General features: G+C 46.3%; 1 protein-coding gene across 3 annotated transcripts; it reads right to left on the bottom strand.

Moving 5' to 3' along the window:
• Positions 1-510: 510 nt before the first annotated feature.
• Positions 511-15841, bottom strand: CCSAP (centriole, cilia and spindle associated protein). 3 transcript variants are annotated; one of them, XR_007766309.1, is made up of 5 exons: positions 15544-15841; positions 6424-6707; positions 4319-4544; positions 2935-3030; positions 511-2321 (listed from the first exon to the last, which is right to left on the bottom strand). XR_007766309.1 is itself a non-coding variant. In XM_050895045.1 (3 exons), exons 1-3 carry the CDS (start codon positions 15839-15841, stop codon positions 4371-4373), a joined length of 756 nt encoding a protein of 251 aa, XP_050751002.1. In that variant the 3' UTR covers positions 4120-4370. The 3 variants fall into 3 exon arrangements, 1 of the variants encoding a protein (XP_050751002.1); XR_007766308.1 differs by having other exon boundaries at positions 511-3030; XM_050895045.1 differs by lacking the exons at positions 511-2321; positions 2935-3030 and having other exon boundaries at positions 4120-4544.
• Between the last annotated feature and the right edge of the window lie 2169 nt (positions 15842-18010).

Here is an 18010-nt window from a genome sequence, read left to right on the forward strand (position 1 = left end):
CTCTTTCATTTACTATAGAACCAGCAGCATATAGAACTTCAGTGTAGCCATCCTTTAATAGCTTAACTTCTATTTGCAAGATTTTACTTGTTCTTAGTGATGCAGCTTCCTGTTTTTTCCCCATGTTACCCTCTTTTTGCAAAGTTCTAAATTAAGATTCCCAAAGGCTGCAGCATGCATAGCACTTCAGACAGCTATTATATTTTAAGCTCTATTTTTTTCCCTTAGTAGTGGTAGAAAAAGCCAGTCAGATTGGGGAAGGGTATTAAGAATCTGTGGGAGGGTTACAGGAAGAACACAGGAGACAAGCTCAGCTCTCAGCTGGACTTGTAACTAATCTAACCCTTTACCCAACCCCAGTCATTACAGAAGCCTGTCGCTTACTTCCCAGGAGAGAATCTATAGGACAAGCAGAAGCCACAGTTCACATGCAGAGACTAAAGCACCCTGTCATGGAAAACCTGAGACCCCAAAGAACATGGTACAAGCAGTCAAGGCACTGTGTGTCACTCATTTTATTCACATATACAAGTTGACACTACACTATTAAATATAGACAATATAGAAGCATTAAAAACAAATACTGTTTAAAAACTTTAAAAAACACATATTGCTTCAAGCTTAGATGGTATTTCCCTATTGTTTTTAAAGTGAATTCAGTGCTAACAATAGCTGAGGCAGCTTCCCATTCACTTGTACCCCTAATTTTATAGGGGCTACTGTCAAGGTGTTGAGTCAGGCTCCATATATGGCTTTGCTGCTGAGTGCACTAACTGAGCTGGAAAATAAACTGGAACATCCAGGTTACCCACATAAGGCCCTCAGATTGCTAGCTTTTGGTCCCTATCACAGTAAAAAAAAAAGTCAGAGGCCTTTATAGTTCAGTGGCACTGCATTATACCATTAAAAAAAAAAAAAAAAGAGAACAGATACACTGCCCTACACATTAAAAATTTGATTAAAATGTACATTTGCTACCTGGCTAAAATTCTTACCAAAAATTCAGGTCTGCCCCTCAGTTTCATTAAGTTTGGCTCTAAGTTTAGCTATCAGCTCAACTATCTCAGCTTCCAGTGAAAAAGTCTGTAATTCATAGTTGCAAAGATGTGACAGCAGTGACTGAACAGGCAAGCTAGTGTATTTTACAGGGACATTCTTATGCAGTTTTCATTGTAACATTTTACATTGTAAACACTAAGTCTTCACAACACTATAGTTAAATTGCAGCATTACACATTGTAAAAGTCTTGTTTCATTTAGCTAAGTACTTTCAGAAACAAAAAAGAATAAACAGTTATTTTAATGAAGACTTTGGACAACTGAGTATTTACTGTGTTCTTACAAAGTTTTACTTCTAAAACAGGAGTGAGAAGTGTTCATCACTTGGCTGAATTCAAGAGTCCATGCAAGACAAAGTTCACAACTTCCTTAATTGATAGGGTGACATTCACTAGGTTTTCCATTTTTTAGTGAGTCCAATTTGATGCAAAACAGCCACCTCCTGTAAGAATCTATGGAATATAGTTAAAGCTTTCACACTTGAAAAGTTCTGCTTTCCAAGTCAATTGGCTTTTCATTTTTTTAACATCAAAACACTAAAATAATGGTTTTCCAGACTTCAGCCTGGCACATGCCAAATATTTTGCATATACAACTTGCAGCAATCAGAACTATTTCACATAGTCTAAGCAAACCTACTAGCCTTTTTTTAGTCAAATAATGCCCAAATGCAGGAAGGCTACCTGATTTGCAGAATAATTTACCCCTCACTTCAGGCATTATTACTTAAACCAAGATGGTACCAACATCACACCCAGGATTATTTTTAGCTACAGACCATTTGAAAAAGCATGACAGTGACTGACATGACCTGATTAGCATCACTACTGTCTTCCAGCAAATTGTTTTGGCGAGGAACAGCTCCTGACCAGACAAGGGTAAGAACTAGATCATTTCCTCAGTACACAGCAACCTGGATGCCGTTGAAGATTCTCATGCTCTGTAGAACACCTGAACAAGCCTGTTTGAGATGTTTTAAGTTTGGTACCCAGTATCCAAGGCAGAAGACATCTAAGCCTTCTATAATTATTGGAAAGACCAACATCTAATGGGAGATCCATCTTAGCCAAAAATGGGTACTTAAGGCAGGCACAGAGTCATCTTGGCTCCTCCATTCTTAGTGGGAAGAGAGAACTGTAGAAGCTGTCTTTGAAAGCACGGCAAGACGAGTCCTGCCCTACACCATCAAGGAAACTGTTCAATGTGACAAAATGCGCTGAGGGCACAGTCCATCTGCTGTAGTTACAGAAAGCCTACAAAGCCTGTGGGCAACAGGAACAGGCAGAGTTTTTATTGAATAAGGCTGTTTTAAACACTACCGAGTTAGTGCTTTGATACTGTTGTTCAAAGCTAGGGTGGATTTCTGAACTGAAACAGCATCAGAAGCAACTTAAGCATATTTACAGCAGCTATTTAAGGAGGAAAACCCAGCAGATTAAAAGAATTTCACATGGAATAAAGGCATCCTCCAGAATAGTTTGCCTCAGTTTTGGGCACTGTTCTAAAGTTTTAGGAAGTTCTAGCCTGTGGTTTACTTAAAAGTTAGAATACAGTAATTTTGCTGTGTATAAAACAATCATACTTTGCATTCCCAGATTTAAAAGCTGTAAGATCTCTAGTAGGTAGCCTGAAGAGTTGTCTGTATTTTTATAGCTTTATGCTTAAAAGGCAGGTAAAAATCAGATTTCATGGATTCTAGGACATCTTAGTAAGATTAAAATTGAGAGTAATGAAACCTTTAGTGATGTAATTAACACTAGGAGGCAGCAGTGCCTGGTCCCTTTGCATGATTACATTCTTTCAGTAACACAATCAAACTTTCCCCTAAGCATGTAACTGTGTTGCAGTAGTAATTCTAGAGTCCTGCTTACTCACTGAGATTGTGGAATGAAGCTAAGACTAGTGCAGGTTGCTGCTGCAGAAGTGCAAGTGTGCTTCCTGTGAGAAGGTGTCCAGTCTGTAAAACACAAGCTTCAGAACAATTAAACTGAGATAACCAACATATGTAACTAACACACAACACATCTGAACAAAACTTTGAAGCTCACAACTACAGCAATAATCTGCCTAAAGCTTAGTTATCAAACTGAAAAAATTAATTTACAGCAGCTTGAGGGGAGAAAAAAAAAAACACTGAGGATCTCACAAACAATGACTGTCTTACTACGTAGAAGTAGGACCTACAAATTGAGAGTGTTCAAACTCCATTATATATTCTTGTTTACTAAAGCAGACGCCTCTCCTTCCCCTAGCCGTCACCCCCTATAGTGAGGAGTTCTGCACCAATTGAGAGGCAGAAAGCTCAGGACTTCATCTACAAGTTTTATCAACACGATTTTCAAGTTTAAAACCTTTAACAGTATACTTGTACAATACCACCAAATGGAATGCATATTGCACTCTGACCCCCACTGAGCATAAGAGATATTCTAAAAATAGACTTCACTAGACAGGAGCCAGCCCTCTCCTTCAATAAACTGGCATTTACATGATTAAGCATAGAAAGTGTGACCACAAGCTTAATACAGTGGTACAACTTGGTAGAACAAGCAGCTGCTTATTGAGCAGCAGCTATCAGATAATGATTGTCTACATCAGTTATTTGGTACAACAGGCACAGCAACAGCAAAACAATCCTGTAGCTGTTTCTTGCCCTGAAAATTAGTAGTTTATTCTAATGACCTTCAAAACAGCAATAAAAGTTAGCATCAGCAGATCCACTAATCAAACAAGGTTTTTTGAAAGTTTCTACATACAGACAATACTTGGTATTTGCCTGCCTAAAGCATCTACATTTATTAGTGCTGTTTACCAGACTCACTGGCTTTCCTGTTGCCTGTCTTAATATACTTATTTTGGTAGAAGTATTAAATCAAATAGTATTATAAATGCAAAGGCACCTCCATCACACCTTTCAAGTCTTTCCCCAACACCACCTCCCCATGACTTGGGCTTTTAAAATAAGGGACAACAGATTACTTGTAACCAAGATCAACAAAGTGTTTGCTTTGACTCCCTGTATGCCCAGGTTCCCCCCTCCCACCCCCAAAACAAGTCAACCAAAGCATTAGAAAAATTCCCAAAAGGGGAACTGTTTAAAAGTTTGGGCAGCGATATCTAAAAGCCTCTTCAAATGTTATGGCTCCAACAATACACCCCACTGTGAGGTAGGTAGCCAAGATAAAAATATTATAACAAATATTTTAACAGCTGGAAACTCCCTATAAAAACCTTGCATAAGTAGTTTGGTTCCTCGCACCAGTGTCCTGATATGCGTAACTTCTTTCGAAGATGCCTAAGGGAATCCAAATTCACCGAGCTCTTGCTGAGTAGCATCTCATATACTCTGTCATCCAGGGGTTATCTGGTGGGGAGGGCTTTATTCGCCAAGCTTTCTCTGCTTCTGCTGATCGCACTCGCCTCTGAGAAAGCTTCCTTTTCTCCACTTGTCTCCTGTTCTTTGCTCGTAGAGCAGATTCATGAATCTAAAAGACCAGAGTTAGTATTACAGCAGGAAAACAGCCTAGGAACCCCCCCCAGGAAAGCGGAGGATCACTTTGTATTTGTCCCAATCTCCATCCTGAAGAAACAGGGTTTTCTAGCAAGATTATATTTTCTTCTGTAATTTGTATCACTAATAGAAAAGAAGCACAGAAATTTTTTTTTTTATAACAAATGCCTCAAATTCCCCACTTCACACTACTAAACGATTCCAAAAATCTTGAATGTTTCTCAATCTTACTCTGATACATTCTAAAAACCTCGATTCTCCTATTTCTACCATTTTAAGTTCTTGAACATCCCTCAATATGCCCCAGCATCCCTTAAAACCTAAGCCATAATAGTAAGACCAATCCCTAGACACTCCTTACTAGAGACTGAAGAACTTAATTTTGACAACATGCTGCAGGAATACCTACATACACTTTTATATTAGTAAATTATCATATTTTCCCAAAATCTAATCTTAAGAGCCAGCTTTATGTTTGCTTGCTTCCATCTCCAGATTTAAAACTCTATCTCCCATCTCAATTAGGGGAAAGTAACACCTGTCAAACATTCAAGATAAGTGACATAGCCAGGCAGTAAGTAGTCAGTTCCCACTTAAAGAAACATCCTTAGTGACAAAGCACTACATAATTGGAAGTGTCCCATCCATTCACTCCAAACTCAAGACCTGATCTTAGGGGTTCTGTAACTGTTTCTAGCATAGGAAATGTTAGAAGTCTTAGAAAGTATAAATACCTCTGCTCAAGTCAGGCATCAGCCTCTGTTAGGCTTCAACATAAAGCACCAGTCAACTATTTCCACCACTGACCAAAGCTTATCAATCCAGTAACAGCGTCCCTTATCAGGAAGGGCAGCTTCTTTCAAGCGCTGCAAGGCCCAAGTTCCTCATTTCCCTCAAAAGGCTGAGCTGTCCAGGAAGGAAGATACTATGCTTCAAACCCCTTCCAAAACAGCCCATCAGAAGTCAGCTCTATCTTAGACATCAAGAACACCACCCACCTTAATCCTCAGATACCTTGGGTCATAGATTCAGACTCTACATTAGTAGTAATATAAAGACAAGACACCGGCAGGGATACATTAATGATTATGTTTTACCAGCCTAGGAGAGTTATAGAAAAGAATGAAATGGATCTGTTGTAACACTCAAACCTTAGTGTTTCTTGCTAAACCAGGAAACAGACCCCACTACAGCAGAATCCTGGTGCTGTCCGTGACCATATGAATTTTATTTGTGCTATTTGGCTAATATTTACATCAACCCTGCAATCCATCAGCCATCCGATAGACCATTCTGCTGTCAGCAAAGAGCTCCCTGCTGGCAACCCACTGAAACAAGCTGCTAGACAGACATTTTAGCAGCAAAGCATTCGTACCTTTGCAGTGAGGCTCCTATTCCTCGGGAGTGCCCCAGGAAGAGTCACTCATTCACAGCACAAGCGCTACCCCCGTGTTTATATACCTGCCTGCTGTGGGATGCCTGGTGCTAACTGCCTGCTGCTTTTCTCCTGTTTTCATGAAGTTCAGAATGCAGAAATACATTTATAACAGCCAGTTTTGCTGGTAGCACTGTAACAGCCAGAAACAAGATAGCCAAGTTTTAATCAGAGCTTGCAAGTATTAGTCAAACATGGGAAGTTTCAAAACCGATTAACAGTTAAGAGCTATTTGATTTGGACATGTCAAACCTCTTCAGGTTTATTGCTAGAATTTTTTTCTTTAGAATTTATTGCTAGACTCTCCATGCACTCAAATAAAGGCATCCCTGAGAAGTTTTACCTAGATATTAGACATACGTCTTATCCAGGCACTAAGCAGTCACTGCCCTTTAACAAAACAGGAGCTTTTACTTACTTCATTCGCTGAAGCAGAAGCACAGACATTGTGAGTTTTCTGGCTTCCAGTATCTGTCTGTCTTTCTCCCCACCCATACAGAGCAAATGGATGTTTATTCTCCTTTGGTGCATCTGTCTTTTGAGGACTTTTGGCTGATCTTCGATCATTACGACTGGACAAGGCACTTCGACTCGGACGTCGTCCTGTACGGCTGGTTTTGTCTGCTTCCTTTACAGGAGTGTGTTCTGCAGTTTTTTCTTGCTCTTCCCTCTGCTGCTTTTCTTGATCTTCTCTTTCTTTCTCTAAAGAAAAAAAAGTTGTGCTCTAAGCTCCCAATGACAACATACTAATATCTGATTTGCACAGCCTCTCAATACCTCATTGAAGCTGTGCTTTTTTTTTTTTTTTTACAAATGGAAGAAGTCATTACTACCATAGCAACAGATGTATACCTTGGTTACATGCCTTCATTCTTTCTTTAGTGACTACAATATTTCCAAGCCCATCCCTCTGTACATCAGCTTTCACATACTTAAACATGCCTTTCACTAGTGAGGCTACAGATAATCAATAGCTCCAGGCAGCATTTTAAAGACTGTTTCCAGTGATCTTCCGTCTTCACACTTTCAGCTTTCCATCTTTCAGACAGCAAACAGATGGATTGCTGAATGCCATGTAGATCCTGCCAGCCAGTCAGAGATGAAGTCTGATAAGAGTATGTGCAATATTAAATCCCTCACATTATAAGCTTCCACTGAAAGAAAAAAAGTTATTCATTTTCAAGCTCCCTGATTATACACATACATCTTGATTATGGTTTTCTGTTTATGGAAGAGAGGGGAGTATGAAGCAGACTTACAAAATGATAGACATCACCCTTGCTATCTGTTCTGTGAAGTATGTTTTACATTTCAAGTACCACACTTCACAGGTAGTACTCTCCAAGCCTCATTTCCCCCACACATGCTTTTTAATCCTTCCATAACAAGGGTCCAGCATTTGTCCTCCAGGCATTGGGTATGTACAGTAGGGTTTGTGAGGGAGAATTTGAAGTCTATATCATTGTTAATTTGCAGATGTAGACCAACACTGAAGGCTGAATTAGCATTATACAAGACATTAAATAATAAAACCACAGGGAAACAACTGTTCCATAAGACCCAGTCTTCTTGCATTACAGAGCTACGGAGCAATAGTTTTCCTTTGTTTGTGGTGCCTCACAGCTAGCAGTTCTTGATGTTTCCTGCATACTACTTCTTCTATGCAAAAGTTTGGGTCTTAGACTTCAAATGAAGGAACCCCATATCTGGTATAGCACTGCAGTACTTCATAAATCCAAGAGAAAGGCTGGTAAGAAAGTAAGAAAGGCTGTAAGTAAGCCTTACAATAAGGTTATAAGTTGTTTTGAACAAGTCTGTTTTATAATGTCATTAAATATAGTCAAGTGAATGCCCATGGATAACAATTACTGACTGGAATAGAATGGCCAAAGATTTTTCCCACCTTTGAGATCTGTAAGGTGTTACAAACTGGTGACAAGAGGTCTTGAACTATTCTGTTAATACTAATCTAATCTAATCTAAATTAATATCTTTATCAATGATCTGGATGAGGGGATCGAGTACACCCTCAGTAAGTTTGCAGATGACACCAAACTGGCCGCAAGTGTTGATCTGCTTGAAGGAAAGCAGGCTCTGCAGAGGGATCTGGACAGGCTGGATCGATGGGCTGAGGCCAATTGTATGAGGTTCAACAAGGCTACAGGCCAGGTCCTGCACCTGGGTCACAACAACCCCATGCAACACTACAGGCTTGGGGAACAGTGGCTGGAAAGCTGCCTGGCAGAAAAGGACCTGCGGGTGTTGGTCGACAGCCACCTAAATACGAGCCAGCAGTGTGCCCAGGTGGCCAAGAAGGCCAATAGCATCCTGGCTTGTATCAGAAATAGCGTGGCCAGCAGGACTAGGGAAGTGATCGTCCCCCTGTACTTGGCACTGGTGAGGCCACACTTTGAATACTGTGCTCAGTTTTGGGCCCCTCACTACAAGAAAGACATTGAGGTGCTGGAACATGTCCAAAGAAGGGCAACAAAGCTGGTGAAGGGTCTAGAGCACAAGTCTTATGAGGAGTGGCTGAGGGAACTGCGGTTGTTTAGCCTGGAGAAAAGGAGGCTCAGGGGAGACCTAATCCCTCCATTCAGGTAGTTGTAGAGAGCTTGTAGCAAGGTGGGTGTCAGTCTCTTCTCCCAAGTAAGAAGTGATAGGACAAGAGGAAATGGCCTCAAGTTGCACCAGGGGAGGTTTAGATTGGATGTTAAGAAAAATTTCTTCACCAAAAGGGTTATCCAGCATTGGAACAGGCTGCCCAGGGAAGTGGTTGAGTCACCATCCCTGGAAGTATTTAAAAGACATGTAGATGTGGTGCTTAGGGACATGGTTTAGTGGCGGACTTGGCAGTGTTAAGTTTACGATTGGACAAAGGTCTTTTCCAGCCTAAATGATTCTATAATGATTCTATGATTCTAATCAAATATACTGCTTACAGTACATTAGTGAAATATGACTTTGGAAAAAAGTAAATACACAGAACCCTGTTTTAGTTCTCTATCCTGCAAGTCTTGAACAGTAGTGTGGACAAGTTGGAGGTGTATGCTAGACAATGAGCATGACCCCTAAGCATTGTGGGCACAAGCAGACATTGTGATCTGAAGTCTGTGACTTTTAGGCCAACCATGCCTTTTATATAAAAAGGCAACTAAAGCCTTTTATTAACCTAATAGCACAGGAGTGCTATTAGAATCACCAGTGATTCTCTTCAAGTGTCTACCTTTGAGCATTAGATGCTGCCTTCTGCTAGACACACACAGTGATGCATTCAAACTCTGCTGACATAAACATGCTGAACTTGCAAGTTTTCTGCGACACCATCTATTTCTGGTTGTGGTAGGGACCAGCTGCAAGCTACCTCTGTTCCAAGTCTCAGTGCTTTCAGCCACCACCAGTATACACTGGTGCGTATGGAGGTAATTCCTCCACTGGTGTAGAAAGAGTTCATCTAGTTTAAGGCTTGCTTACAGATTGAGAGGTTGACCACAAACAACTAGAACAAATTTTACCTAAGTCCTCATTAAAAGCAGAAGGGCTTGCCAATCCTGTGAAACAATAGCAATCATTCTTGCTAATTGCTATGATTTAGCTAGTCAAGCAAGTACATGCCCAATCTGACACTGCTTTAATTTTGTTTCTGCATCCATCCAGCTCTGATGAAATGGAAGTTACCTGACTGGCACACTGGTTAAGCATCCATTTACTCTTGCACTCACTTTGCACTTGTAGGGTAAAGACATGAAGACTTGCCACATGCCCCAGCATTCCCATACGGCAAGCCTCATGCTCTCTCTTGCTAGCTGTTAGTCTTGCCAGCATGTTTTCTACTTGCTGCCAACCAGCACAGAGGCCCAGGTGCTGGGCCCTGTTCAGGCTGGCCTATACACACATGCCTTCCAAGCTGTGCAGGTGCAGCATTCAGCTACAGATGATACTGCAGTACAGCTGAGTATTCGGTTAAGAGTAGCCAGCAGGGTTAAAGTATTTGGAGCTGTATTTGTTAAGAATTCAGTTGAGCGTCCCCAAAAAAACAACCAAGAAGAGTAGTCAAGGCCAAAGGAGCAACATAGAGACAACAAAGGCAGGCCAGATGAATTTCACATATCTAAATATTTGGTGCATAAAGTTTCAGTCATTATAGCCAAGGCTGGATAAAAAGCAAGCAGCAGTGACCTCAATGTGGTAAAAGACCTGCTTTGCATAGTGTCCTTGGCTCTGGGACACATAACTTCACCTCTAACAAGGCAGCCCATTCATCACAGCTACAACAGGCAGCACAGAGCTATCCCCTTGCAAAATGTTACCCATGCATCTCTCTACACAGCCCACTCCTAAGAAAGAAGTGGCTAGGTCCCCTTCTGTGTATGAGAGGCCATTATCAGAAGGAAGCACTGTTTTGAGAAAATAAAACACTGACGGGACATTGCTGTCAATTATGAAACAGGAGTGCTTTTATTTTGGGAAGCTGTTCCATCCTCCATTCAAGGGAAAATGGCATCTTCTTCTCTACAAAGGAGAATGGAGCAACACAGTTCATGAGCAGCAGAGGTGGCATTTAGAGACTTAAAAATACAGGAAAGTAGGGACACTGCAATTGCATGGATACTCTAGCTTCAAGGCAACAGCCATGCTTGGGGATGCTGCTCACTAGGATATAGTTCCAGCTGGTGCAGAAATGATTGAGCCAGCTTGTCCCAAAATAGCAATAAAAGCGTATGGGTAAGTGGCACACAGAGTCCTGTGCACAGTCTTACAGTAAATGCTGTATGCCAGAGCGTACTGTAGCACCTTACAAGCACCTGCTATTACAGCAGGTATTTCAATGAATTCACTCCTACAGTGCATTTATACAGAACTCGGTGAAGGCACAAGGCAGATACCTTTAACAGTTATTTAAGCCTTTTATTTAAAACTATAGTTTATATCCAAACCATTTTGTTAGGCACCCCTTTTCACAGGAAGGTAGAAAAGCAGCAGTTGATAGCAGGGAAGGAGTTTGACCCAGCTGCTCTGGGAGCCCAACCACCAGCAACACCTACCCATCTCCGTCCCATGCAGTGTGCCAGCTCCAGCAGACACAGAAAACTGAACTGACTGGCTGGCTGCAGCATTACAGGGATTAAACAGGAGAGGGAAAGAGCTAGGAACACTTAAAACTGCATCACGGATGCTAAGCAGCACACACTGGACAGGAGGGGATTAAGTGCTTAGCAGGCAGAACAAGGCTGCCAGGCCCACCCAATATGGCTGTTGAAAGCTCCTGCCCAGAAGAGGTCACTTCACCATGCAAGCTGGACAATGCAGCAGAACAGCTCCCCTCCAGGGCTCGAGCAGGAAAAGCTCAGTTGGAGCTTCTCTCCCTCCCCCAGTACTGCATGTGCTACAGGGCAGACCCAAATCCCATTTCAAAGGCTCTGCTGACTTCCTAGAAATATCAACAACCTTCTGATTAGGCCCACAGGTCCTAGGGAGCAACAGTATTATCTCTATATAGAGATGTTTGCTCCTTACAGCACTACCTCAGGTTCAGGAGGAACACTCTGTGCTTAAACTGCCATGGGCAGAACTCAGAGTTTCCTGCTTTAGTACAAACACCTCTCCAAACAGGGCAGGTCTCTAAGGCCTCTTGAAGGGGGCACATACTCAGTTGTGGGTATGAACTGACTGCAGCTGGGTAGAAAGTAGTTGCTACAGCTGAAAGATTGCAACATCATTGCTTCAAGACAGATCTTGTATGAGGCAGTATTGGAGCTACCAGCAACACAGCAGTTCAGAGCTAATTAGATTCATACAAGCTTCGTTTGCAGCAGAGTTCAGAAAACAATGACTGGCTTGGCTTGATAGCAAAGCTTGTTTCCAACCAAAAAAATGGAGCAACTTTGAATCACAGTAGCACAAAACCCTAAACTGACACCGTTGCTTTCTTCCCCTGTCACAAGCTACTCCTTCCCATGTTCTTGGGCCAGCAAATACATCTGCAACATCATGGCAGACAAGATCGGAGAACAAGTTTGAAATTGGATCTTCTGCTGAGTTGTACTAATCCAGATCAGTCACTTTCCAACTACTGTGTGGCAACTGCTTTGATAGCAGCTTGTCACTGCTGTCATTAAGACCTCTGCACAAAAATGCTGAAGGCGAAATGGCAATAAGGATTGAAAGATGCCTTCATCCTGCATGCATGTGCAGCAGTATCATTTCACAAGCAACAGGTCTGACAGCAGTGCTGCTGCCAAGAGCTCCTGTCTTTCACTCGGCAGCCTACTAGGTTCTGTTGACAGTTTTGAGGATGTGTCAACTAGACCAGTTGATTTAGGTCAAGATTTTGTTGGATTATGTTTAAAGCACATCTGTGCCTGGGCACATTCTACAGAACAGTCCCACAAACAGTTGCTACAAGTGAAGGGCCAGAAGGAATTAACCCAAAGTTGCCACCAAGCATGCCCTAGTATCACTCAGCTATAGCTCAAGTGTGAGATAGCATGTAGGACAAATGTGTTTTGTCACTGTATCTCAGGTGTTCACATTGCTAGTACTTTAGACCAAGACCACTAAACCTTAAAGTCAAGCTGCAAACATCAGCTTTCTCTACACATACCAGAAGCATTTACAAACTGCTTTACAGAAAACACACACAGGCTCATCTTAATGAGGGGAAGAAGAAACCAGGACCACACACACCATTATGAATTGGCTTTACCTCAGATACTAGGCAACATTAGTGCTGGCCAAACATACTTGGCCACAAGCACAGTAGATACCACTCAGCCAGAAATCAGGTTCCCCACAGAACAGAGGGAAGCAGCAGTAGCCAGGTAACAGCCAGGATGCTGCAGTATGTGGGTGGATGTCAGATTCAGAAGACAAAAGATGTCATCAACATCAGCACACTCAACTACCCCCACATACTTCAGTGTAATTAAGTTCTTCAGAAAAAAGCAGTTGAATAATAGAAGAGTGGTAGTTTCTATGTTATCTCTTCCACATGTTTGAATTAGCCAGCCACGAAGCAAAAGAAAAATACATCCTTATAATTGTTCAATACTGAATGAGTTGCTTGCTTACATATTAGTGTACACACTAATATACAATAAATTTCTACTTAATCCAGCTGCCTAAGCAGAGTTGTTTTCAGTCCTTTTGCTAAGGACTTGAAAAGCTCCTAAGTACTGGCAGAACGTTTACCCTAAGCCACTTGGCAAAGAAATGCATGTTAGGTACAGATTTTTCTCCCATTATAAGTGCAAAATAGCCAGGACCTAATAGAACATTAGGTATTCCCTTGCAGCAGCCACAGCAAAGTTGCACCAGCTATAGAGGCACAACTGCCCAAAACCCCATAGACTGACAGGCTGCTGTTGCTCTGCAGTCCGTTTGCCACTGGGATAAAGTAAGCTAGGACGCAACTATGTATGCACTGGATAGTCACACACGCCATCACTGACCACAGAAAGTGCCTGCACAAGCAGCACATCCACAGCTATCAAGCTTTTATCCACTGCCAAAACAGACCCAACCAGAATCAGGCTACAAAGTAACTCCAGCCACATCTCCTCCCAGAGGAGTCAGGGAAAGCAGCCGGGAACAGGACAAGGACCGAGCAGAGTGCCCTGCCCAGCAGCCTCTAGCCTTGGCGAGTGCCAGTCTCATTTAGGTTGTGGCAGGCTACCTGCTCCACCCTGCTGGCTGAATGAGCAGACAAATAAAATTCTGGTCCCTACCACATCTGCCCAAGACTGGCACGTGTTCAAACTGCATCAGAAAAGGTGGAAGTGCCAAGTTCTGTGTGGAGCTTCAACAGCTTCCACCCTCCTCTCACTAGACGCCAAGCCTTTAGACTGCCCATCAGGACAAGTCTTGCCTTTTCCCATGCAACCATTCCCTGCTCTTTTGCAATTCCTTAGTGCTTCTTCTCACGAAGATGCTACATACTTACTGCTTCCACACATACTCCCCAGTCTAACTTCCTCAGGGCCTGCTTGAGCAAAGCAAGATTAGACCCACTAGTACTTTGTTAAATAGTGGTTAACTTCCATCACTGCACAGCTTTGGGGAGGTGTAGTACATTACCCTGGCAGCCAGTAGCTGTGTCCACCCCCATATAGGGGCTGGGTACCATAGGCCCACCCAGCCACGAGGCCTACAGCTCACTGCAAAACCCCACATCACTAGCATGCTCTGAAACACCAGGCCTCTTGAACAGATGACAGCATAGCTAAAGCTTTTGTATAACATGGTTTTCTTATGGACAATGAATGCAGTTTAGCCTTGAATATCAGAATACAGATCATTCTGGTAAGCTCAGGCCCCAAGGGACATTGAAGCAGATTAGTCTCCCCACTCCAAACAAGCACATCCAACCCCAGAAAAACCCCCAGGCAGCACAAGGCTTAACTGAACGATTCTCAAGGATTTTCCCTGCTACTGTACAAAAGATATACAGACGATCCAAAATACATTGCAAAACACCAGCCAATGGCTGCCAGATGAAGTTTTCTTTCATTATAGGTAAGAGACAATATCCTATGGGAGAAAAAAATACCAACTCGGGAAGCCTGACAGTGTTGTTACCTGTCTACCCACTCTGCATAGTTAATTCTCAATACATCAAAAGGCAAGATATGCTAGAAGAGAACAAAATATTATCAGCTCTGCACCTGCTTAGGTCTACAGAGTTGTCTGCACTCAGCTGCAAACCCAAGACCAAACCTCAGGTAGCTTTAAAAATCAAGTGTTCAGCTGAGATAGATTATGTGTGCAGATCCAGGACAGCAATCACGTTAAGTGCCAGTCACTGGCACACAGTCCAACTTGCTGCTGCTTTTGCCAGAGAGCCCACTTATATAACGGCAGAGATGCTCTGCTCCCATGGCAACAGTTTACATAAGCGGCTGTGACTCAGGATGAGAGTTACCACCACTTGGCTCTTTAAAGAGACGCCTCCGATGCCACAGCTACGGCTTCTCCGAAGGCCTAGCAAGGACCCGATTAACGGCACTTTATTGCCTTCAGTCGGGAAGAGCGAGCACTGCGGTAAGTCACCGGGGCCCCAGCTGGTGAGAGGCTTCAGCCCCGAGCCCTCGCTGGCCTGGCTTTCCTACACACCTTGTTTGGCGGGTACCAAGCGGGAAGCCTCACCCACCTCCCCGTCTGTCTGACACGAACCGTGATGCCTGCTTTCCTCAGCACTGGCCCTGCAACACCATCGTCCTCACTCAGGTACCGCCCGGGCCGGGCCCCTGCGGACACCCCCGCCCCGAGGGCGGGTAAGACGAGCCATGCGGCGGCCGGGTACCCCCCGCACGGTCACCTCGCAGGGCCCGGGCGCCGCCGGGGATCGGGAAGCGGCACCCCACGCCGCGGCAAGGCCGCCCGGACGGAGCCATCTTTGACGTCTCCCGCAGAGGCCTCCGACGGCGGGCAGCACGGCCCCACCGGAGGGGAGCCGGGGCTGGGACCGCAGGCCCGCGCCCCCGAGCTCACCGGAGGCGCACTCCCTCCCGCCCCTGCCACCATTCCCCCCGCTCCCTACCGGGGGTCGCCCGTCCCGCCTCGCTCGGCGCTGGCGCCGCCGCCTCTTCCTCCTCCTGCGCGGCCGCGGGGCTGCCGGCGCCCGGCGGCGAGGGGGACCCGGCGGTGCTGCTGCCGCCGCCGCCGCCGCTGTCCTGCTCCCAGCCGTCCCACAGCCAGGGCCGGTGCGCCTGCTCCAGGAGGCGGCGGCTGAGGCGGTAGCGCAGCAGCTCCAGGTAGCAGGCGCCGCACGACTCCCACTTGGGCTCCTTGAAGCGCTTCATGTACTCCGTCTTCACGCGCCGCGCCGGCACCACCATGGCGGGGCCGCGAGCCGGTGAGCCGCCGCCGCGAGCCGCCGCCGCCGGCCGAGCCCGCCCCCTCCCGCTGCAACGTTTAAATCCAAACAGCGGCGCCCGGCCCCGCCCCCGCCCGCCCTGCGCCAATCGGGGCGCGCCGCCGCCGCCCCCTCCCCGACCGCCACCACCTCGCTGGCGTCACGGCGCGCGCGGGCCCGTCACGCGGGGGTGCCGCGGGGAGGGGGGGGGGGTGGAAGAGGGGCTCCACCGCCCCGAGCGGCGACAGCGCCGCCCAGCGGGGAGTGAGATAAAGTGAATGCAATTAAATGAAATTAAACGAAAATAAAATTAAAACAGAATAGAAAAAAATAGAATGAAATAAAATATAAAATGAAATAAAATATAAAATGAAATAAAAAAATAAAACAAAATGAACCAAAGCACTGCAGCACCGCCAAAACCCCCTCCCATATTTCGGGAGCAGCACCCAGTGCCAGGCACGGGGCCCACCCGGAGCAGGGCCCTGGGCCCTGCCCCAGCACCGAGGCCCCCCCCCCGTGCGCGGCAGCCCCCCTTCACCTGCGCTGCCACCCCACCCCGCACCGGGGTGAGCCGTGACCGGGCCACAAGGTGGTGAGGGCGCCCGCAAAACTGGGCGCCCTCCAGCAGCCGCCTGCTCCAGCGGGCCTGGGCCCCGTGGTAAGGGTGCTGGAGCCCGGCTGCTGCCCTTGCACCGGCCGAGGCGGGAAACCCATCCTGCCTCCCTGCTGAGGAGGCAGCGTGGCACAGCCCAGGGGATATTTAAAACCACAGAGCACGTGCAGTGCGTCAGAGTTAACGCGTTTGCAACAACAAGTCCTTTTTTGTGCAGCACCACGGCGGGGGGTAATTGCTGACTTAGGCTCTGTTTCTGCAAGACAAAAAAGACGGGCAGCAGCAGGAGGCCTGCCGAAGGGAGGCAGAGGCGCCCGCAACAGCAGGGACCTCTCTCCATTTCGCATTAATCTGCTTTAAAAACCCATCTCCAGCCAACGCCGGAATAGGACTCGCCTAATCCAGCCCTGCGTGAGGCGGCCGCGGCTGCTCGGGAAATGAAGCGCTCCGGGGGCAGATGCAGACAACAGGGCGGCCTCCGCAGCCGGCCTTCACCCTCCTGCCTGCCCGTACCGAGACGCAGCCGCGCTGCCACGGCCGTGCACCGGTTCCCCACCAAAACGGCCGCGCCCCTCGGCCCGTGAGCGACGGCCGGGTGTTCCCTTCTCCCCCTCACACTCCCTGTTTCAGGCATCGCGCTGGAATCCCGCCCCTGCGGGATGTGACAGTCCCGGGGAGGGTTGCTGCGGTGCCGCCGCGCCGCGCCGGCTGCACAAGAGCCCTCTGAGAGGAGGCACCGCGATCGCCCTCGCCCAGCCCCGGCCCGCCGGCCGGCCCGGTGCAAACGCCCCGTTTCGGGTAGCTGCGGGCCTGATCTCCCCCCGCCGTGCGCAGGGCTCCGCGCCGCGGCTCTGCGGCCGCCTCTGCAGCCACCGCTCCAACACACGGGGGCACTGACGGATTTTCAGAAACAGTTCTAGGGAACTACTTTTTTTTTTTTTTTTTTAAATAAGGAGGCAGACAGTATTTTTGCCTTGCCTTGCGCCTCCCCTAATGGGCACAAATGAAAACATGCAAGCTGACACGGATAACCCAGGATGGAAAACGCTGGCCCAGACTGTTCAGTGTAACAAAAGTGCTGGTGGCTTTAATGTGAGGGGACGGTGTTTATACGCAGCACCTCTGCCTGTGCAGCAGATTGATGCAATCCCCGATACAGCTAACATAACCAAACTGACTTAGTTTAATCAAGGCTCAGACCAAGCAGAATATAGCTCTCAGTTTTTACATGGACCGGTCGAGGCTTTGCAACCCCGTGGTGCCCTGGCGTGAGTGAGAGGGGCACAGATGTTGCCTGACCTTTGCAGAAGCACTGGGATATTCCCCTCCAGCCCCCACAGCCCCCCAGCCCCCACAGCCCCACAGCCCATGCAGTTACGGCAACAGCCCCGTGACAGCAGGATATTGGGTAAATCCAGGGCCCCCCTCTGCGATTCAGGAGAATGCAGCCAGGAGAGCACTGGGGTCCAGGGCCTGGTGCTGCAGGCAGGCACGTTGTACAGCTGCGTTCATAAACCTATTGAGCTCCATTTTAAA

Source organism: Gymnogyps californianus, chromosome 3 (assembly GCF_018139145.2).
Source record: "Gymnogyps californianus isolate 813 chromosome 3, ASM1813914v2, whole genome shotgun sequence".
Taxonomy (NCBI): Eukaryota; Metazoa; Chordata; class Aves; order Accipitriformes; family Cathartidae; genus Gymnogyps; species Gymnogyps californianus.